The 23215-nt window shown below is 47.6% G+C and overlaps 1 protein-coding gene across 1 annotated transcript in view; it reads right to left on the bottom strand.

Annotated features, from left to right (window-relative positions):
- Positions 1-23215, bottom strand: part of LOC119461884 (hydroxylysine kinase) — a 435160-nt gene that overhangs the window by 225267 nt on the left and 186678 nt on the right. The window contains exon 4 of the mRNA XM_037723252.2: positions 2381-2497. Within this exon, the coding sequence (XP_037579180.1) occupies positions 2381-2497 (117 nt within the window). The remainder of the gene's footprint in view (positions 1-2380; positions 2498-23215) is intronic.

The following is a 23215-nucleotide window of genomic DNA, read 5'->3' as shown; positions in this document are numbered from 1 at the left end:
GTAAGTTAATTATCAAGTGCCAGTCTTAGCAGTTTCCGTGTAAGCAATCAGCCTTTTTTTTTTGAGAGAGAGACTTAGGTTACTCCCAGAGGTGATGGAATGTAATTTCTCGTCGGTTCATAGTGACGGAATACAGGCGTGTGTGTAAAGTTCTATGTTGGCTGTTTCGCAAACACAGCACGTATTTCGCACAGTGGCATTGGTACAAAGGCTTTTGGCCCACTCATTTTGGCGAATTCACTTTAAGTAAACTATCACATTTCTTCTTGGTTACCTTCTCTGAGCCTTTTAAGAGCGAAGATAGTGAACCAAATTCTCGTTTATACTCTACGCTGCTTATATTGTATGCACCCAATACACCTCCGCGTTACGGACAACCCAAGTGGCGACGTAGAGTTAAACAGCTCAGCCACTGCTTGGTACTAATTTTTTCGGAGCGCTTCCGCTTGTATTTATCGAAGCGTCCTAAAAAAATGGCACGACGTTCTATCGGAAACGTACTTTCGTCAGGACAGTTTCACAAGGGATAAATTCCCATACAACGCTTCAAAGGGCCGAATAAACAAGCGCGCGCATTGATTCTAATGCGGCTGCAGCGAGCCACTGGAGGGTTCAGCGCCGCGCCGGCCCGGTAAGGGGGAGAAATCCGAGGAGAATTGAGGAGGAAAGCGCGCGCGTGGGGGAGAGTGTCGCTACTTTCTAACATCAAGGGGCTTTAAGGGTGTTAATTAAAGCCCCTATATAAAAAAGTAGCGTCACGCTTTGAAGAATGCCGCCGCCTCCTCGCACACCCTGTCCGAGGCCGACGCCGCGTTGGTATTGGCCTAATGGCATCACGTGGACCGCCGAGCCGCCGGACGCTGGCTGCGTTTGTTTACGATCATGCTCCGTCGCCATTTTCGCTTGGTAAGCGTCTACCGACTGGCGAGGAGCGCACGTTGGTACCGTTGCTCTTCCTTGTTGTTTAAGTTTGAGAATGCGTTAAACTAAGTTTTGTGGCAAGTGCGACGTCGCTTCAAGACATTTTCCATAACCATGGCTTGCTGCGCCTTTGGATGCCAAAATACTTCTAGCAAAGGCAAGCGACTCTTCTCGATACCGTCCGGTAAGCGCGACGGGTTAAGAAGAAAGGCGTGGATTCATTGAATTGGCAGGAAGAACTTCAGACCAACACCCTCCGCACGACTGTGCGAGGTAAGTTGCGAGTACGTGTACTTTGGTGTATTTGGACGTGCATTCGGCGCGCTTAATCGTTTTGTACGCCTACAGGCTTGCATGCGCGGGCACGCGAGCCTTCGCGCGTGCTTAGAAGATTGGCAAGCGCGCATGTTGACGGCTTTGTATCTTGTAATGCCCTATCGAACCTTCAAAGCAGCGGTTGTTTGTGCCCTCTGCCAGCCTTTTTGCGTCATAGCTGATACGCGTCGCGAATTCACATGGTATGGACGGTGCGGATTATTTAGGTTACCGAGGGCTTGCTGGAGGCCAAGATGTTGACATTCGATCACAAACTTATTATTTACACCAATTCGCAACAAGATCTTGCGACACGCGCTTGACAAATGTTACGTACCTGATTGTAGCGCACGCGATACATTCGGAGTCGTCATCGTTTAGGCACTTAAAAGAAGTTTTCAAAACAGGAATAAACGAAAACCTGCCGTCACTGAATTTATATAACCCTACTTACAGAAATTCTATGCTGTACACGAAGTTACTCGAAGCTAGAAAGCAAACACAAACGCTCAAACGCACCGCCTAGCTAAGCGCGCATTCACTCTGCGAAAGGTCGTCTGCTACGCTCGAGCGGTGTAGGCGGCGCCACGGTCGAGGAGCGAGCGCGAAAGAGGGGAGAATCGAGGAGGAGGGAAGGTGGAGGAGGAGAGTGTCGCTACTTTTTTATATAGGGGCTTTAGTGTTAATGGGTGTGGGGTGCGAGCGCCTCTTGCGGAGAAGGCAGGCGTAAATCGAGGAGGAAGGGGGAGGGCGGCGGACGGTCTCCGCCGTTCCACTGCGCGGGCATTAAAAAATATAGGAGGCTATGTCCGAGCGTACGTAAGTCAATACTGAGAGTTCTTGAATACGTCATCTTGAATACGTCATTTATAAGCATTGAATATGAGCCTACCTAATTGAGCAACACATGTAAATTTTCAAGAGTGAGAATAGACGCTCCAGCAATCAAAATACCCGGGAGCCATAATGTCTCCTCGTATTTTGTATTGGTCATGGTCGGCGTCCATTTTCACCGTTTTCTTCTTACCAGAGGAGTCAAACTTTACTGCTAAGTGGGCTGCCCTAGCATCCGCTGCTAGCGAATGCTGGCAGCGGATGAGTGACTGGAGCCACACAAGCACTCGGTCTAAGCTGCGGCGCTTACTTTCCGGGCCTCCTATGGGGAAGCGATCGGTGACGAAGTGGCGTCCCTCCTTGGACAGCACGGGCAGCTGGCATTGGACATGCGCGCTCACCTCGTTCATGAGCCGAGACACAGACTCTGCGACAAAAGAAGCAGAAAATGGCAACAAAGAATAGTTTTGCGCAAACCCTCGGCATGGAAGACGCCATTGTTTCCCTTTTACAACCTCGAGCACCCACAGCACGGTAAATGCATTCTGCCCCCATACTGCTGAAAAAAAAATCAAACTCAAGAGAGCGAGGCCGCAGCGAATCAGCCACTGAGGCAGGTATATCTGAGTGACGAGAATCTCTCGCGAGAAGGAGCCCTGCAACACTTTTTGAGCATGGTAAATAGATTGCATCAGACGCGAGAAAATAAATGCTTCCGTGAACACCTGAGACAAATATTACTCACTTCCATGCAGCGGCATACGTTTAATGTCGCTGCAAACACCGGTCATGCTGACAACTAGACATTTCACCCTAAAGGCGAAGCATCAATTGCGAAAGCAAATTGAGCTATGCGGAGCAAGGATAGTAGTTTTATCAGCTGTTTAAACTTGGACATGTAGCAGCAACAGCAACGCGCAGAACTGTTGTAGACGCAGTCGGCGTCTTGCCCGCGTTCGCACCGAACGCGCGCGGCGTTGGTGACTGTTGCCGGTGCCTCTGGCGGCGGCTCGGAGGTTTTCGACGAGATTAGAACGGGACACTCGTCGAGCAGCGTCGGAAGTCTTTACCACCTTCTCGCCTCGCAACGTTTTTATGTAAATACGCACTTGGTGCCGCAGCCACTGTGGCCGCAGCTAAACGTAGCTCCCCTCCCTCTCATCCCCCCACGGGCTTTCGCGCGACGGAAGAAGTCGCGTTTGCTCTCCGCCGTGCGCTTGCTTCCCGTGGAAGCGCGCCTCCCTCGCGCGCTTTCAAGGGCCCCTAAATCACCCAGAGGTCGAAATTTAGTTGTGGTGTTGCAGTAGTGCACGAGTCTACAACTATCACGTAGCCGCGACAATATTTCGAAATGGTGCCGTAATAGCGGAGTTACACGCGTTTGATGATCGAAACACGGCCCTCGCTCGTTTCATGTTTCCTTCACTACTGTCCTCGTCGGCTGGTCTCCTCCTCGCCGAGTGCTCCTCCAAATGTCACGTGACATTCCTCGTCGCCAACGCACTTCCGGTTAAGCCACGTCCGCGCTAGCGGCAAGTATGCCGACGCCGAACCGGCCTCCAGTGCCGTAGAACGTCTGCCGCGCACCGCCCGCTGCACGATCGACGGGCCAGTCGACGACTCGCGAAGCAGCGCGCCTCCGCCGCCGGCGACGAAAACATCGGCTGCAGCTTCTGTTCCAAGCAAAATTATTTCCGCTAGATAAAGCGATGCATAAATTGTACATTTTACGAAAAACAATATCCGCTGTCAAACGGCTAACATGAACGCGAGCTCCGATACTTGTTGAGATCAGCTGCAGCGCACGGATACCGACGGGAGACGATCGGCTCGGCTGTGCTCGCATCGCAGCGGACGGCGCTCCTAATATCAGTGTATTTTCTTCTTTGTGTACAATTATTGCGAAGAGCGACAACAACGATAAGAAAATATTGCGGCTCGTGAGCGTCGGTGAAGCGGGAAAGGCCTAGCGACGACATCGGCGCCGTCGAGCGATGAGCAGCCGTGACGCCAGAGACGCTGACGCACAAATGAGTCCCGGTCTCAGACTCTCTACGGCGAGGAAATCTCGCCGTTCGCGCGCAAAACCGCCATCGAACGGCGGCCCGCGAATGGCCAATGGCGTGCGACGATTACCGTGCCGGTAACGTGGACGGGCCTAGAGTGTACTAGACAATGGTCGAGGGGGCGCTCTCGCGCTGAGGCGCCGCGTGTGGAAAAAGTCTGCGAGGGCGCTGCGAGCGATTGGGGCGGAGACGCGGCATATTCAACGTTCTTTCGCTACGGGCGCCGAGGCCGATTGCGCATAGTGCGCTCTTAAAAGAGTGCCTTATTTCAACCGCAAATTTATGTTTACACCATTTTACCAAACATATATATTTGAGGCATGGTTTATACAACGCGACGTCTTCAATTTTGCTGTCGTTGTCAAGCGCGTCGTCTGCTAGCGAGCGCGCGTTCGCTACGCGGGCGCTGGCGGACGCCCAGTTTTTCTCGCAGAACGTATGTGCAGTACATTTGTTTAATGTTTTAGTTGCTTTGGTGAGCCCATGACTCTTGACGGCCGATACCAAATGTAGTTAACCAGGTGAACTGCTGTTTTTACCATTGTCTTCTAAAAGTAACTGGTATCTCCGCACCATGTTAATGTTACGTAAGAACATTTTATTATTGATATCATGTCATTTTACGCGCGCTTCTTGTTGGTGGATATTGATCAGGGACAATAATCGAAGAAAACAACATTAGAGTGAAATAAACCAGGTTTATTAACTGCGTGCTCACGCATGCTCACATGTGCCGGCTAAGCTTGGACGGCACATGTGAGCCACTACTGCGTGACATTAAGATAATTGGCAAGAGTGGTGATACGTTAGCAAGAGAACTTTTGGAGGCCTATGACATAAAAGAGACAGGTACGAGTTGTATTAGTGATACGTCTGTTTTTCTATTTGACAACGAGATGCAGCTGCTAAAAATGTCACTGTAATCGCCTTAGACGACACTGACACACGCATGCGCATTTGTTGAATCCCTCTTGCTCTGCTGTAAGAATAAAACAGTTGAAGTTCAGCGCCTGAACTTCAGGCGCTGAACAGTAGGAAACGATAGGTCTATCGTTTCCTACTTATCTTTCCACGTCTTTCTTTTCCTGTTCGCGCTACCATGCTTTCCTCAGATGTCCACCAACTCGCCCAGCAACAAGTTCTACTCAAAATAGTTATGTTGCACCAAGGTAAAACATTTTTGAAAAAAAATTCACTCAACGAACAACTCTTTATTTTCTTCGATTATAGGATAAAAGGTATAAATTATCAATAATAACAAGCGATTCTTTGTACGACTGTGAAATGCAGAAACGTATGGCCAAACGAATTAAAAAAAAACTGTCAGCCCTTCCACTGGGGTGGAGATGGAAGACCAGCGAAGCTGTACTTTGGTGGGAATTATGTATTTCCAAATATGACTATGAAGATGTGATAGTGTAATTGGTTATTTGAACTATTAAAGAATGAGAAATATACATGATCCGGTGGTTTTCATTTATTTAGAGACCACAGGGACCATGGCCTTATGGTCGCTACGGTACACCGCCATAGGGTGTATGGCAAAGGTTGGAACGTTCTTCATAAACACGTCACCAACGCCGCGCGCGTTCGGTGCGAACGCGGGCAAAACTCCGCCGCCGTCGACAACAGTTGTGCGCGTTGTTTGTGTGACCGCACACAACCGCTATCAAAACGCTGGCTACGTGACGAACGGCTAAACGCCGTTGTCGACACTGTTAGGGGAGAGTCGGGCGAGAGCCCAGCAGTCACTTGCAGGACTCTGCAGGACTCTCTGCAAAACTCAGTTGCAGGACTCAGTTGCAGGTCTCTGCAGGCGCCGCAGTGGGAGAGGGGGGACACACTAGTCTAGGGTGCCTCGATGCCCACCGCTCCCCTTCCAGTGGTCTCTGCTGTGCGTTCGCTCCCCGTGAAAACGCGTGTCCCTCGCCCTCGCACGCTTTCACTCGCACATGCAGCATACAGCCAATGAGAGCTTTTTCTATCGCCGGACACGACGATCGAAATGCGAGCCCTGCGCTGTAAAATTGGTCTCCACGCTGTGAAGGTAGTTGGACAGCGAAGCGCTACCCATTGCGGCGTAGCTTGAAATTATTCACATTCACATCCACTTTACCTAATTATTAGCTTAAGACGTTTCAACGGCCTGCGACTTGCCTTGCGCCGCTACTTCGTGCACCTACAAAGAGTGCACCTGAGACAAGAGAAGTGTACTTATGGGGCTTTATGTGCCCAAAACCACGACCTGATTATGAGGCACGTCGTAGTGGGGGACTCCGGAAAATTTGGACCAACTGAGCTTTTTTAACGTGCACCTAAATCTAAGAACACGGGTGTTTCCGCATATTGCCCCCATCGAAATGAGTGCACATGTGTACGTATGTTAACCGGGGGCTGCGGTAAGCCAACGCGGCCCGGGTCCCGCATGTAATAAAAAAAAAAGAGAAGTGCATTTAACCACACTTTGCTCCGCCTCGTATGCTCTTAAGGAGTCTTCAGTAAAGGTGCCCTTCCCACAGCACTGTCATCAAATAAATCAGTTGCTAGGCGGGTTCCTTTTTTATATACGAAAGTGTAGTTACGTCAATTCCTGGTTCGTATCCTACAGTAGCCGCTTCCCGAGCACTGCAGCTTATGCAACCGTAATCTTCACCGGGAAACGCTTGCGGCGAACGCTGTGCGCGAAGGAGCGCTTTCTGGTTCTTTTATTTTTCTGTCCCACCGAACGGCCGAGGCCGCCTTTACTACGGTGATGATGATGATGATTTATTGGCATTCCCTTTGAAACGGGGCGACGACAAAAGTCACCTAGCCTGCTTGATTTAATCAGGTATACTATACGTGTTCTTTATCTAGCATTTTTGACCACCTCTCATTATTCTTTTTCTTCAAAAAATTACCTTGTACCACTACCTATGATTTTCAGAGATCAGGTCGTATCCATCTTTTCCCTGCTTTTTTTCCACCAGTACTCTAATCGTCTCTTGCTTATCTCTACGGCTGATCTGTTGATGTTTCCTTCCACTTTAAACCGAAGCGCTTCTGGGAGTTGCACGTTACCTACAGTTCTCGCTGGGTCGATCCCGTCGGATTCCATTAGAATAGGTTGAGTGGTCTCTGGATCTTTACTGCAACATACACATGCCTCATCTAGTTCCGAATACTTGTTCCGGTATGTTTTGGTCCTTTTGGGCTCGAGCCTCAAATAGCAAGGCACTGCCCTTTGTGTTGTCGTACAGATTTTCCCTTCTAATTTCTTTCTTCTCATTCTTGTAAATCTCCATTGTCCTTTTTGTTTCGATTCTTTGCATCCAATTCACGGTCTCTATTTCTCTCACTTTCTTTCTGATGACCCCTGGTTGTCTATTTACAGTTTCGATTATCCTGTACTTAGTTGCCAACTTCCTTGACCTCTTCCTCCATTCCGTGTCCACGCTTTTCATGTAGAGATACTTGTGCACTTTAGCCGCCAATTTATTTTCATCCATGTTCCTGAGCCTTTCTTCAAAACTAATTTTGCTCTATGCTTCTCTGACTTCAAAAGAGGCCCAACACATGTCACCCTGCACTGCCTCATTTGTGGTATTACCGTGGGATCCCAAAGCCAACCGGCCTACTGATCTTTGGTTAACTTCCAAACCCGACAAGATATCCGATTTTAAGCATATAATGGCAATTGCGAATGTTAGCGCTGGCACCATTACTCCTTTCCAGATTCCACGCACCACCTCATACTTATTGTGGCCCCACATTGCTCTGTGTTTCATCATTGCTGCATTCCGCTTCCCCTTTATTTTCAGATTATCTTGGTGGTTGCTTGAGTAATTCTTTCCTTCGTTTATGTGTACGCCGAGGTACCTATATTGCTTCATTATGGGTATTACTTAATTGCTGTGGAATTGACACCACGAAGTTAGTCGTCTCTTCATTAAAGATCATAATTCCTGATTTCTCTGTGCTAAACTTAAGGCCTAGATTTGTTGCTGCATTCCCACAGATATTCGCAAGTATCTGTAAATCTTTTTTATTGTCCGCTAGTAGCACAATGTAGCCTGCGTACATCAGTCCAGGGACCTTCTGTTGCACCATTTGTCCATTACGCATGTAGGATAAATCAAAAGCTAATTCGCTGTTTTCCAGTCGTCTTTCCATACCCTAAACGTAAAGCGTGAAAAACAATGGTGACCGAGGGCATCCTTGCTTCAATCCTTGGTGAATTTCCACCATTTCATTACCTTTTCGAGCTTCCCATACCACTTGTACTTGGTTGTCTCTATATATCTCCCTCAACAGCTCCACGAAATCATCATCTATGCCTTCGTGCTGAAGAATATCCCATAGCAATTCCCTGTCTACGTTGTCATAAGCTCCTTTAATATCTAGAAATGCTATCGATAAAGATCTCTTCTGAGCTACTGAAATCTCTATGCACGGGGTAGTACAAACATATTATCCTCTAAGCGTCTGCCTGGCCTGAACCCCTTCTGTAGTTCCCCCAATACATCGTTTTTCTCCACCCACTTCGACAGTTCAAATTTTATGGCTTGCATTGCCATTCTATACATCACCGACGTTACTGTAACTGGCCTGTACGAGCTAGTCTTATTCTTATCTCATTTGCCTTGCTAGAAGTGATTCATCTTGCTTTCACGCCATCCAACAGGAATTTTCTTTGTTCTAATCACTTCCTCTATGGCATTAGTAAGCAGTGCCTTGCTTTTTGGACCGAGGTTTTTGATTAGCTGTATTGGGATTTCATCGGGTCCTGCTGTCGTGTTGTTAGGGACATTTTCTGCTGCCTTTTTTCAATAAAATCTTTCTATGCTAAATTTTGATCTCTCAGGCCTTTCTGCCGTTGCTGGATCTATTGTCTGAAGTACGCTTTTTCTCGTGCCGAAGTTATCCCTAATAACGTCTGTGATGTACCGCAGCGCATCGTCTCCTTCGTAGATGTTGCCGTCTTCATCCCTTATAGCCGTTTGCGAGTTTTTAGTTGGAGCTCCGAGTGCTTTTACATGGTTCCAGAATCTTTTTGGGGCGCCTTTGTCTCTTTTGTGAATGTTATGCACCCAACGTTCACTTGCACATTTAATTTTCTCTTGCACGAACTCACTCGCCATCCTTTTCTTTTCTCGGTATGTATTCCATCTGAGGAGCACGTCTTCTTGTAATCCCAATATTTTGGCTTCTCGATGAGCCATGGATGCCTCTTTACGCTCTTCTGTAGCTTGTTTTATTTCCTTGTTCCACCACTTACGTGGTTTCCTCTTTCCAATCCAACAATTGTTTTGCCGTGTCTGCCTTATTTCATGCTGCATAATGTCCACCAGTTCCTTGTATCCCCATACTGTTGTAGGAAAAGCCTCAATTTTCTTCTCTATGTTGTTTGCAATCTCTATTATTTGCTCGTCATTAATTTTTAAAAACTCTGAGGCTATTGGTTCATGTTCTGCATTGGTATCTCGCCCAAATTTTAATGCTAAACGCCTATGATCGCTTCCCAGGCTATTTTTTCCATTTTCGTCTATTATCATTTGGTCTAGTTGTTCGTAGACCATTTCTGAGACTAAGGCGTAGTCGATACATGACTGCCAATTTCCGCATTGCCACGTTACCTGTCCGTGACACATATTCTCTCTGTTAACTACTATAAGGTTCGGTTCATCACACAGATCCAGCACTAAAGAGCCGTTGTAATCACTATATCCGTCTAAATCGTCCATGTGTGCGTTCATATCTCCCACTAATATCACATGGCCCGATTTACTGAACTCACTAATATCGCTTCTAATGCAATCAACCAATTGCTTATTTTTTTCTCTGCTATCACTACCTGTCCATTTCATCAGCTACTCCCAGCGACGTCTTTTTACCTTGCCATGTGCCGCTAATGTGCCGCACAGTGATGATGATGATGATTTATTGGCATCCCCTTTGAAACGGGGCGGCGACAAAAAGTCACCTAGCCTGCTTGATTTAATCAGGTATACTATACATGTTCTTTATGTAGTATTTTTGTATATCTTTTTCTTTTTCAAAAATTTACCTTGTACCGCTACCTACGATTTTAAGAGATCAGCTCGTATCCCTTCTTTTTTTCCACCAGTACTCTAATCGTCTCTTGCTGATCTCTGCGGCCGATCTGCTCCTTGCAGCGCCACGGATGCACGGAGGCGAGCGCCATCTGGTAGTGCTGCAAGGAACCCAGCTGATTGGTTGAGTTTCAGCCCACGGACACGACAAATGGGGTAGACGTACGTATTCAGCTTCGCTGTAAAAAATATGGTGCTGTGGACTACAATCACTGGCCGGAAAATAGGTTGAACAATCATGTAGTGATAAAATATACAGAAAAATATCCTCCGTATTATGTTTGTAAGGTTGTGCTTCCTCTGTGCGTATTTGTTCGCGGGTGTGGCTGGGTGAAGGTGTTGTATATCCTCCATTCCGGAGCCAAAGCATCCCCGCGTTGGTGGCCGCGGACGATGTGGCGAGGAGGCACATAAAACGGCACTGCTGAAGCTCGCTGTGGTAGAAGCGCCGGACACTTGACGCCCCTCAAACTGCGTGCAAATTACTGGCGGGCGCGTTCTACGAACAGCGACAGACGGTGCGGTGGTGCCCTTCAGGTTTGAAGCGGGTTGCTTGCATGTGCGGGGTGCAAGAAAGCCTACTTGACACAGTGTATTGTGACTTTCCCTTTCTCTCTACTCTCTCCCCTTTCCCGTACCTCCTAGTCAAATAAAGAGACTTTTTGGTGCGCTCGAAGCGAACGGACGTCTGTCATATTTCCACAAGTGAAATGTCTCCGTCTCTTATTCTACAACATTTTGGGGCCGAAACCCGGGAAAACAGGGACGTCAAAAAATGGATATCGACAGAATCAAGCGAAGAAGGACCGTGGTGCGAACATCTACAACCAAGCTGCTTAACGAAGTATCAACTATGGACGGCAACGCATCAATCGGTGTGCTGGAAGAAAATGTTAAACCTTCTTTCTCTTAAAGAGGGCTCACTGAAAGAGCTAGATCGGGAGATAGAAAAAGGCGTTGATGATGAAGCTTTCGAAGAGGAAGTTGCATGCCCCGAAATGTACAGAGAAAAGATCAGCGTGGTGAAAAGAAAAAGTACAACGCATGCTACGCGACTTTAGCAGCACAAATGCTTCATCAGATCGCACACTAAACTCCTGAGATCAAAGAGAATCTAGCGCAAACAATTCGCACATACGGCCCACGTGGCAGCTTTACGGTGCACCGTAAAGCTGTCAAAGCTCGAAATCAACAAATTCAACCAAGAGCTTCGAGAGTGACAAGGGTTCTGGAGTCAGTTTGAGTCGACTATCAACGCTAACCAGAATCTCTCAAACGTAGACAAATTCAAGTACCTCAACAGCTACTTGACAGGAAAGGCTGCGGCAGCAGCTGCCGCTTTTCCGTTTCTGCCAAACCTGGAGAGGTTTGGCCGAAAGGAAGTAATTATAGAAGACCTCATGTCACGGCTACTTAACATCAAGCCAGTACGTGACTCACGGAATCTCGGCCAACTGCGCAGCCTCGTCGACGAAATAGAGACGCAGCCTCACTTCTTTACGCTAGAGTGTCGGCACTTATGGAACTTTGTTACTTACCGGAATAAAGAAAGCGGTGCCTACCGACCTTCGTCCGGAATACCAACAGAAAAAACGAAGCTACGAACGAGGGAAGTGAGTTGGAGGCGCTCCTGCTTTTTTTTTTTTTTTTTGAGAAAAGAGGTTGCGACGCGGGAGATCATACAGCGTGCCGAAGCACCAAGAGAGAACAGGGCCGAATTGGTAACGGAAAGGCGCAACAGCAACATTCAAGCGGCGAACATGCCTACTGCTGTGGCACTAAACACCACGATCCAGGACAGCACAGGATGTCTATTTTATAATTCGAACGGCCATGAGACCGGCAACTGTAACGCAAAGATATCTGTAGCGGTTAAAAAAATGTCACAGTTTCGCCCTAAGGGCGAAGCAATGAATGCGATAGCGACACAGCAATGTCATACGAAGTAAGGTGAGCGGCTTTGGTAGCAATATGAATTGTAGGAAACATGAGCTGATTAAGTAAGCAGGTGTGCTGCGGCCTAAGTAGACCGACATGAAGAGAGACTCGATGACCACGAGAAGGCGCGTGTGAAACGGTGGTGTTGATGAGAAGCGCTGCCCGTGGGCAGCGCGTGCGAAGGGACACACTAGTAGCGCTGCACTGCCGATCGGGGCAGCATTGCATGTGTAGCGTGCGTTGGAAAATGTCGCCTGACTAGTACTAACTGAATGAACAAGCGTGGTGTGAGCGCGCACAAACAAACACGAATAGATCACACTGAATGACTGCAGACAACGACTGTCAAAACGCTGGCAGCAAGCATACGCCGCAGCGGGCGAAGGTACGTGTGGTCTATCGCTTCAACGGAAACTGAGCGGCGAATGCACGGCGCATAAAGGTCAGAGCCGTGCGGAGATAAGAGACGGTGCGGACGAGCGACGAGCGGGGTTGTTGGCAGAGTAGAAGTGCGCCCCCCCCCCCCCCCCGCTCCCTCCGGCGCTGGCTTCCTGCTTCCTTGCTTGCACGTGGGAGATGAGTGCGTTCGCTCTCCGTGATAGCGCGCGTCCCCGCACGCTTCCGCTCGGGCATACGGCGCGCGGCGAAGATTTTATCTATACGGAACCTCACGGCGATGGCGACAACGACGACGACGCCGACGGCAGAAATCTGGTTGAAGTGTCCATATAATTGCTATCGCAATAAAAAGGAGGTACTAGAGTGAAAATCGGCGTTTCCGGTGCACAACAAGGGGGCACGCGGCACTTCCGTAAGGCTAAGTGGCTCAGGTGTGTGCATTGCAACGGCAGACACTTAACCACAATGTGCGACCCTGACTTTAGAAGACACCGCAACACTGATGAAGGGGATGCATCTTCGTCACCGGTGATTGAGCAAGCCACGGTGTTGAAGACCTCATTAGGAACGGGAGATAACTTGATGCGCACTGGAGAGCCGCAGTTTCTCCTACAGGTAGCGTGAGCTTGGACAGCAGAGGGTGCACATGAACGTACACTTGTCAGGCTCCGCAAATCAAGCCCACCTCACATCAACAGAAGCTGCGCAGAAAGTTGTTTTCCGCGTGGTACAAGGTAACCGAGTGTCACTTACACAAGCATCGCCTTTTTTCGTGATACAAAAAGCTTCTAAAAGCTCACGGGCTCTTTTGTCATTACGCCTGCCTGAAATCTTAATGCTATAAAACGTAGGCTCCCATCCTTTGCTTGCAATGCAAAGTATGTGAGCCCCCCCCCCCCCCAAAAAAAAAATCACCTTTCCTTTATTGTGGCGCGTGTTAAAGCAGCCTCTACTCAAATAAAACCAGTTGATAATTTGTGCTCTATCCGTTTACGTCTCTTCCTGTGTTTGTCCGTGTGTATGCGTAACGCTTCACGATATGCGCCAACTCGCCCAGCAAGAAGTTCTTCGAAACTATCATGGCTACTCCATCAAACTCTGTTCTACTTTCAAGCTTTCACCTCGAAGTCGCAGACGCGTCGCAGGGCGGCGAAAGTGAAAATATTGACCTTTTGATAGGCGGTGATCATTACTGGGAAATTGTCATGGGATCCACAAAGCGTCTCAGCTCCAAATTGATGGCAGTTGAAACTTTATTCGGATGGACAGTCCAGGGCCAGGTCGGCACAAGGAATTCAACAGGAGTCTGCTGCTCGGCTGCTGGCGTGATGCGGACAGGAGTGAGTGAACAAATTGACACGCACAGCTAAAGTCTTTCTGGGAGCTCGATCACATCAAGGAACATGAGCCAGTTTGTCACCAGGACGCGGTCCTTCAGGACTATAAAGATTTGCAAGAATGACCGCTATAAGGTGTTCGAATTCAATGGTTTACGCGACAACTACGAGTGCGCAGCAAGGCACAGACAACGCGCCTCTTGAAAGATTTGTTGATACGACGCCTCCATAAGAGACTACATCGAAAAGGGCATTGCAGAGCTAGCCAGCAAGCATTACGGCACGTCGGAAGGTCCGGTATACTATATGCCACATCAAGCAGTTGTTCGTCACGATACCTAGACGGCAAAACTGAGGGTAGTATCGTCAAGTGCCAAACATCACTGAACAATGTTTTGAAAAGTGGCCCAAACCTAAACGCAGAGCTCATTGATCTGCTGATCAGTTTTCGCACTTACAACATTGCCATCATTGTGGATATCGAAAAGGCCTTTCTCCAACTATCCTCATCAGAGGGCGATCGGAACGTTCTGCAGTTCCTGTGGTTTGCTATGACCCCAAAGTCACATGCTGCGACTGGAGCGAAAAAAATCGGTCGCACACGTCGCAATGCGATTTTTTGAGGGCTCATTCACATGACTGCGATTTCAACAATGCGACTGGCCAGGGTTGTTTGCTGCCACATTTTATCGCACACGCCGCATAAATTCTTGTAATGTCATGAAAAAGACATGCATGTTATAATATAATTGACCTCTCTTTATTAGGAGCAAGTAAGACGTGCGTTTTGTAATTTAAAAACGCTTCAAAGTTTAATTTGTTTTGGAGTGCGCAACAGCGGTTTATCAAGTTCAATACTAGGAGAAATGGCGGACGTCAACAGCTGTTCGCAGGTGGTCGTTCAGCGCTGTGTGTTGTCTCGTGTGTCTTTTATGCCCGTATCGTTCTTCCTTAGATGCTACTAATTACAAGAGGACCTATCAACAAGCCCCTATAGCTGTTATCGCATATGCAGTATTCGGAAATGGGCTGCAGCGAAGTCGCCATGTCAACGCAGAGACCCTCGCACTACCCGTGCTCAACGTCAGCTTGTGAAGAAAGGATGTGTGTGTATTGCTCGTGATTGCGCATTAGCGGTTCCTGCTCCTAGCAGTATTCTCGCACCAAACTTATCAGCAAGCACCAATCCAAAAGCTCACGTCTGCCCCTGAAGGAAGCCGCAAATTATCTGTGCGTAATTACTGAACGTGCAATGGAATTTGTGTTGCAAACGTTAATCTTAGCGCCAGCCTGGGTCGTCTGTCGCGGCGCGTGTGGTGTAATTATTCACACAAGTGCTCTCTGAATATTTCGAAAGGCTTAAAAGCCGACACCACATTTTTTTAAGAGCTGCAGTCACTTGTCCTGTTTCTCGCGCTGTTAGTGTGCTGTGAATCTGTATCAAGAAGCTTAAGTTAATATGCTGCAGTACGTAGCGCAGCCGCGTAGCCCCACGGCTAACATTAAAATAGATTGTTAGGAGTATATTTGTTTGTTGAATAACAAAATCGAACGCTAAAATTTTGTATTCATAGTGGCAAGTGTAAAGTAAGAAGCTGTCGAAACTATCGGAAGAAGAACAAGTCGAAGGAAGCGGATGCACCTCACGTCGGCTCCGTGTTCTTCACATGATTTCGCAGCGCAAATCACCAAGGATCACCCAAATTTTGGCACCAATCAACTCAGCTTCTCACCCGGAATCTGCGGATACCCTATTCGGAGGTGGGAGACCATTTTTGGAGATTTTACGGCTGAAACCCACGCCGTTGTTTCGCGCCGCCTCGGCGGCCGAGCGTGATTCAGGCCTCGGCTTTCCTGAGCCTAGGCGGCGACATGTTATCAAGAATGGAGATTGTTGACAGAAGCGACGACGATATTCGACAGGAAATGGAGGACGATAATGGTTGGAAAGTCGTTAGATATAAAAGACGGGCCAAGAAAGAAGCGAAATGTGCCATGCCAAGCGCTAGCCCTAGCCGACTTCCCAAGGCGAGCGGAGCCAAGATCATCTCACAAGTTAATAGGGCCAGCAAGATGCCTAAACTACCCATGGGAGACTACAAGATTGTGATCAGACCAAGAGGAGGGCTGCAGCTATCCCAGCTAAGCCTACTACATCTAGGACAAGCCATCTATGAGGCGGCCGGGATTCGTTACGATGAACCGGAGGCGGATACCATTTGCCCCGACAATTTCCAGAACATTATAGTCGTCAGTACTCCGAATCAGGACTATGCGGACAAGTATCAGTGCATCAAGACAATCAAGTTCAACGGCAAGGAATATGAAGTTGGAGCGTACGAAACGGCCCCGGACGTTACAGCTAAAGGAGTCATCCGAGGTGTGCCTGTCGAAGTTTCCCCGAGAGACATTACGGCAGCCATTATTACACCAAGAAATCGGACGGCGATCGCAGCCAAACGACTGGAAAACACCACAACTGTGATCATTTTATTCGAGGGTTACAAGGTTCCCTCGTACGTGAATTACGGAGGAGTGCTCACGAGATGCTCGTTATACAGGAAACAAGTGGATTTTTGCAAACAGTGTAATAGACTAGGACACAGAAGTGACGTATGTCCGAAGCCTGAGGATAAGCTATGTGCGGGAGATGCGGCAAGACCAACCCGGAACAAGATCACACATGTCAGCCTAGGTGCCAGTTGTGCGGGATGGACCACCACACGGCCGCCAAAACCTGTAAAGCCAAGTTCAAGAAACCATATATAGTCAAGCACTGAGAATGGCTTCGCCAAGAACAAGCATTCAAACAACAGGAACAACAGCAGCAGCAGCTTCGCTTCGCGGACGGGCCTACTGAGCGAGGCCGATCCAGGTCCAGAGGCAGAGCAACGACTAAGGACAGATCCCGATCTAGGTCGCTGGCGAGATACAGGTCCCGGGGAAGACAGGCAAACCCGGCCATGACGCCTAAGGTGAGCTGGTCAGATGCGGTTAAAGGGCCGCACCCTAAGACACCTGAGGGGACTGCGCATAATTCTAACAGTACTAACGAAATAGCTGAGATAAAGAAAGAGAATGCGCAATTGAGAGAACTAATAGCACAGTTAACCAAGGAGATTCAGGAGCTTAAGAGGGACAAAAATCAGGCAAACAAAGAAACGCGATCCCCGAGCCCCGGGAGACGGGAGGTAATTCAAGAAATTAGAATGGAAGAGGATAATACTCCACCTCCACCCAAGAGAAAGGCGACCAGGGATACAGCTATGGTTCAAACCCAGAACTTCAACCAGGCAATTTCCGATCAGCAGAAGGCGGCTAAAGAACAGGCAGAAGCTACCAGCAATCTTTCGCTGGCAATCTCGGTGATCTTGCGCAGGCTAGATAAAATGGAGGCCAATATGGCCGAAATTAATACTAGGATAACAGAACTTATCCCGAGAAGAACCCCATCGCCTCCAATCAACAACACTCCTGTGATCAGCTCGGCAGAGAATCTACAAAATTTACAAGCAGCTGGGAATTCTAGCTCTTCTAACATTGTTTTAAGAGCGCCCTCCTTCCTTCCGCCCCCCTCCGCGGTAACCCCACCAGGTCCTGGTGGGGTTACCGCGGAGGGGGTAACCTCAGACGATGGGAAAGCGTGAGGAAAGAGACCTTATCATATGGCAGCGGAATTGCAGGAGCTACGAATCCAAAAAGGGCGTCCTGCAACAATACCTTAAAAACAAGACTAAACCGGACGTTATGATTCTTCAGGAAACACATGGACTGGCGAAACAGCCGGGATATCAAGCTATCGGGCCCCAGAATGGGAATAACAGAACATTAACTACACTAGTGAGGAAAGGACTAGTGGTGATTCGGCATGAAACCCAAATCTCAGACATTGAACACGTGCTAATAGAGCTCCTCCCCAGATGGAGGAAATCCTCAAGTATATTTATTATAAATTTATATAGTAATCCAACCCAAAAAAGACAGCGCTTCATAACTCTCTTTAGAAAGGCTGTGGTGATGGCAGGGACTAGTCCTCTGATCATAGGGGGCGACTTCAATGCCCCGCACGGTGCCTGGGGGTATGGTTATACGAGAGTAAAAAGCAAAATGCTATGGCAAGACATTCAAGATACAGAGTTAACGCTCGTAAATGAGCCCGCCTCCCCTACACGTATAGGGACCGGACTCAACAGAGATACCACGCCGGATCTAACAATCGTCAACAAGGTGGTAACCATCAAATGGAGAAACACGTTCGAAGACCTTGGGAGTGATCATAGAGTTATAGAAATCAAGATCGAAGAAACCGTAGATGCCGAAAATAATAAAGCCGTTAAATGGATCAACTGGGATAAATTTCGCAAAATAAGAGACGACAGGAAGCAAGAGCCGATCGAAAACATAGAACAATGGGCTAAAGACTTCATCAAAGACGTAAGCGTAGCCACTCACACTATCACGCCGGACCAACCGGTAGAGAAGATTGATAGCCGGCTCGCACATATGTGGGAGGCGAAACAGTCTTTACAACATAGATGGCGTCAACAAAAGTACAATAGGAGTCTACGTAAGCGAATAGCTGAGTTAAACAAAAAGATTGAAGAGCATAGCAAACAGTTATGCAAACAGCAATGGGATGAGTTCTGCAATGCTATGGATGGTCAGATTTTTGCAGGCCATACGTGGCGTATACTCAAATACCTGCTAGATCCAGACAATCAAAAACTATCTCAAAAACATATCTTGCGAAAACTTTGGACGGACACAAAGGGAAGGAAGATGAACTCATCGCCGAGGCAAGCGCTACATACCTTCCCTCCAACCCAATAGTCGAGCATGGGCGATATAAAGGAAAGCCTAATGTGTCCTTGGATGAGGACTTCACTACACAAGAGATTAGAGCAGTGCTGCAAAAACTCAATACGAAATCTACCCCGGGGCCAGACAGCATTAATAACAAGATGCTAAAAAACCTGGATGATGAGGCAATAGAGAATATCACGAAATACATAAACGAATGCTGGACGAAGGGCTCTATACCACAACAGTGGAAGGAAGCCCAGGTCATACTTATTCCCAAACCTGGCAAACCAATTAATATTTCAAATCTGCGGCCCATATCTCTCACCTCTTGCGCAGGAAAGCTTATAGAGCACGCATTCCTTATCAGAGTAAACAATTACCTGGAAGAAAACGAAATATATCCAAATACTATGTTGGGCTTTCGGGCTGGTCTTTCTACTCAGGACGTTATGCTGCAAATCAAGCATCAAATACTAGACAGTAAAACGAGGTCTACTAGAGCTATATTAGTGTTGGATCTCAAGAAAGCATTCGACAAAGTAGCACACTCGGCCATACTCAGTCAGGTCAGCCACCTAAACCTCGGAGAAAGGGCGTACAATTACATCCAAGACTTCCTAACGAATAGGAAGGCTACCCTCACGATGGGGGAACTCAAGTCAGAGGTGAGGGACATGGGCAGTTTGGGTATGCCTCAGGGCTCCGTGATATCGCCCATGCTCTTTAACCTCATTATGATAGGATTGCCGGAAAAGCTCGAAGACATCGAAGGAATCAATCATTCCTTGTACGCGGATGACATTACCATATGTATCTCGCAAGGCAGTGATGGAGAGATGATAGAACATAAATTACAGGAAGCGGTATGTAAAGTAGAGGAGTACCTTACAGGCACGGGGCTTGAATGCTCCCCAGAGAAATCAGAGCTTCTCCTTTACAGACCCACCCTCAAGGGCAGGCCGCCCAAGGGGTACATCAAAGAGAACGAGTACGAAGAGATACACATTCGTACAAAGAAATCCCCATCGTTGAACAAATTAGGGTCCTGGGACTCAATATTGAGTCTAAAGGAACTAACGGTGAAACCCTTAGAAAGCTCGGGACCAAGGTCACTAACGCTATTAGGCTGATTAGTAGAATCACGAACAAGTATCAGGGAATGAAAGAGGCTAGCATTGTTAGGCTCATTCAATCTTTTGCGATAAGCCACATCATTTACGTAGCTGCGTACCTTAACTGGTACAAGGCAGAAAAGGACAAAATCAATACGCTCATAAGGAAAGCTTTTAAGCAGGCCCTAGGCTTGCCCGACAGCACCAGTACAGAGAGATTAATGCAGCTGGGCATGCATAACACCTTAGAAGAATTGATCGAAGCTCAGCAGATAGCTCAGCTGGAAAGACTCGCCAGCTGCCGGACTGGCAGAAGTATACTCGATAAATTACGAATAAATTACCATAACCAGCAAGGACCGAAGGTTACGTTGACCAGAGAGATCAGGAGCAGGATTAAAATCCCCAATTTACCCAAAAATATGCACCCGGAATTCAACCAGGGCAGGAGAACGAGCAGAGCTAAAACTCTACTCAAAGCTTATGGCAATGATGAAGTGCTGTTCGTGGACGCCGCGGAATATTCAAATCACCCAGCATTTACAGCAGTAGCAATTAATAGTTAGTTAGTGGTAGATTTTTATGACGCAAGGGCAACTGTGGCCAAAGAGCGCCAAACACAAGGTTGATGGTCGACTGAGGTTAGTAAGCAGTAAAAGAGAAGGATAAAATACAGTGGTGTATAGGGCCTAAAATAATTCAGTAATGATTACATTTGATGATTATGGGCAAAGCGCATGACATTTACAAAGTCAGGCAGCCTCAGCAACAGTCCTTGTCATGGCAAGGAGCGCGGAGCGCCTGACATGTAAGATAAGAAATCTCAGCCATTTCCTCGGGAATGAGACAAGGCTGAGTTCAATGGAAACATGAAATTGCACGTAGGAAGCCTACACTCGCTAAAAACTTAAAAACTCTTTTTAGTGAAAACATTTGGTAGTCGCCGAGAAAGGAGGACGGGTGCGGAGGTATCTGGTTTCTTTATAGTTCTGGGAAGTAACGTCTCCTGTCTGGTTCTAGCCTCTTGCACATGATTAGAACATGAATGACGGACAGTCGATCACCACATTTTGGACAGTGCGGAGCTGGAGAATTGTTAACAGATGTGAATGTGTCACATATGTGTGTCCTATTCTAAGCCTGCATAGTGCAACCTCTTTATATCTGTCGCATTTCTCGGTAGCATATCTTCCTATTATGGGCTTTATTGTGTGTAGTTTGTTTTCAATTGCTGCATCCCATTCTTCTTGCCATTGCCTACGAATTCTCTTTCTAATATGTGGCCTAAGGTCCTCGTAGGGTACATTATCTATGTCAATAGAATTACGGAGGGCAGCTGACTGCGCAAGTCTGTCAGCTACCTCATTGCCAGCTATGTTGCAGTGCCCCGGTACCCAGCATAGTGTGATTTTAAGTTTGGAGTTATGAGCCGACATGAGACATTTTAGAATGAAATTAGTCACTGGATTTTTATGCTTTTTACCGGATGACAACGCAGTCACCGCACTGAGGGAGTCAGTGTATATGATGGAGGCTGGTAGTTTCTTCTGTAGGATGTGCCTTACGGCAAGGGGGATGCCACAGCATTCTGCAGTAAATATGCTTGTATTTTCGTTCATTGTTTTTGATTCGGAGAATTGAGGGCCATGTGCGGCACATGCGACAGCTGAGGACTTAGATGCATCAGTGTAATACTCGGCACACCTGTATTTTGCCTGCAAGTACATAAAGTGCTGATTTATTACGAGCGGATGCCCATGTTTGCCCACCTCAAGGAATGAGATATCACAGTTAACAGCGTGTACTTCCCACGGCGCAATGGCGTCTTTATGGGACACCACCTGGAGGTTGGAGACCGATATGTGCAGGCTTTCAATGTGTGACGCGACTCTAATGGGATATGGTGGCGTTGCTGATGATCGCCTCAAGAACAACTGGGTGTTATTTGTGTCCCGCAAGAGTTCACCAGATGGATGTTCTGCGTGAGAGAGCACCTTAGTGGCATACACTAAGCTTGTGCACTGCCTTCGCCGTTCCAATGACCATCTGTTAGCCTCAACATACAGGCTGACTATTGGGCTAGTTCTGAAAGCACCAGGGGCCAGACGGAGCCCAAGGTGGTACACTGGGTCAAGCATCTTTAGCGCAGACTTTGACGCTGATTCGTACACTACCGAGCCATAGTCAATACGTGACAGTACAACGCTATTCAGAAGGTTCAGTAAACAGTCACGGTCTGTACCCCATGACTGATGGGAAAGGATCTTTAGTAAGTTCATTGCTTTCAAGCATTTCAATCGCAACTGCTTGATATGTGCAACAAAGGTGAGCTTTTTATCGACCACAACACCTAGGAATTTGTGATCTTGTTTAACGGCTATGGTCTGCCCGTTCAGTGTGATGTTGGGGTCCGGCCTAATGCCACGCCGTTGAGAAAAAGGTAAACAGACGGTTTTCCCACAGTTGAATTTAAACCCATTTTTATCTGCCCAGCTTGAGAGTTTATTTACCCCCAACTGAATTTGCCGTTCACAGATGGCCAAGTTGCAGGATTTGAAACTGATCTGGACATCGTCTACGTAAACAGAGTAAGAGATTGTTTTGGGCAACACACTACTTAGGGAGTTCATTTTAACTATGAAAAGCGTGCAGCTGAGTACGCCACCTTGAGGAACGCCATTCTCCTGTATGAACCGCTTCGATAGAGCATTTCCAATACGAACCACGAAGGTGCGTTCGGAGAGGTAGCTTTCTACAGTATTAAGCATGTTTCCCGAGACTCCAAGAGAATGCAGATCACGGAGAATGCCATAACGCCAGGTCGTGTCATAAGCTTTTTCCAGGTCAAAGAATACAGAAAGACAGTGTTGTTTGTGGATAAAGGCAGCCCTGACATAAGATTCAAATGCTACAAGCTCGTCAGTTGTCGACCGGCCAGACCTTAATCCAGCTTGACGTTGGTCATGAAGGCCGTTGTATTCAAGGAAATACACAAGGCGGCGATTTATCATTTTCACAAACACCTTGCACAAGCAACTAGTCAAGGCAATGGGCCTGTAGCTAGCTGCAAGTGTGGCTTCCTTTCCTTGTTTAAGAATGGGTATGATAACAGCCTCTTTACAGGCTTTGGGTAGGCGCCCAAAAGACAATATCTTGTTAAACAGAAATAGGATGGTTATAAGGGTGTGTTCTTGTATGTGCTTAAGCATGCCATATGTAATCCTGTCTGGGCCTGCTGCTGAGTTGCCACATGTTCCCAGAGCCGCCTTCAGTTCCTCCATAGTGAAAGGGATATTGTACCCTCCTATGGATGGCCTTTTATCACGGATAGGTTTCAGTTCCTCCGCTAGCTTGTGTCGCATGAAGGAGTCTGTATAATGTGCTGAGCTGAAGATATA

This window comes from Dermacentor silvarum, chromosome 8 (genome assembly GCF_013339745.2).
Source record: "Dermacentor silvarum isolate Dsil-2018 chromosome 8, BIME_Dsil_1.4, whole genome shotgun sequence".
NCBI lineage: Eukaryota > Metazoa > Arthropoda > Arachnida > Ixodida > Ixodidae > Dermacentor > Dermacentor silvarum.
This window is presented reverse-complemented; position numbering and strand designations above follow the sequence as displayed.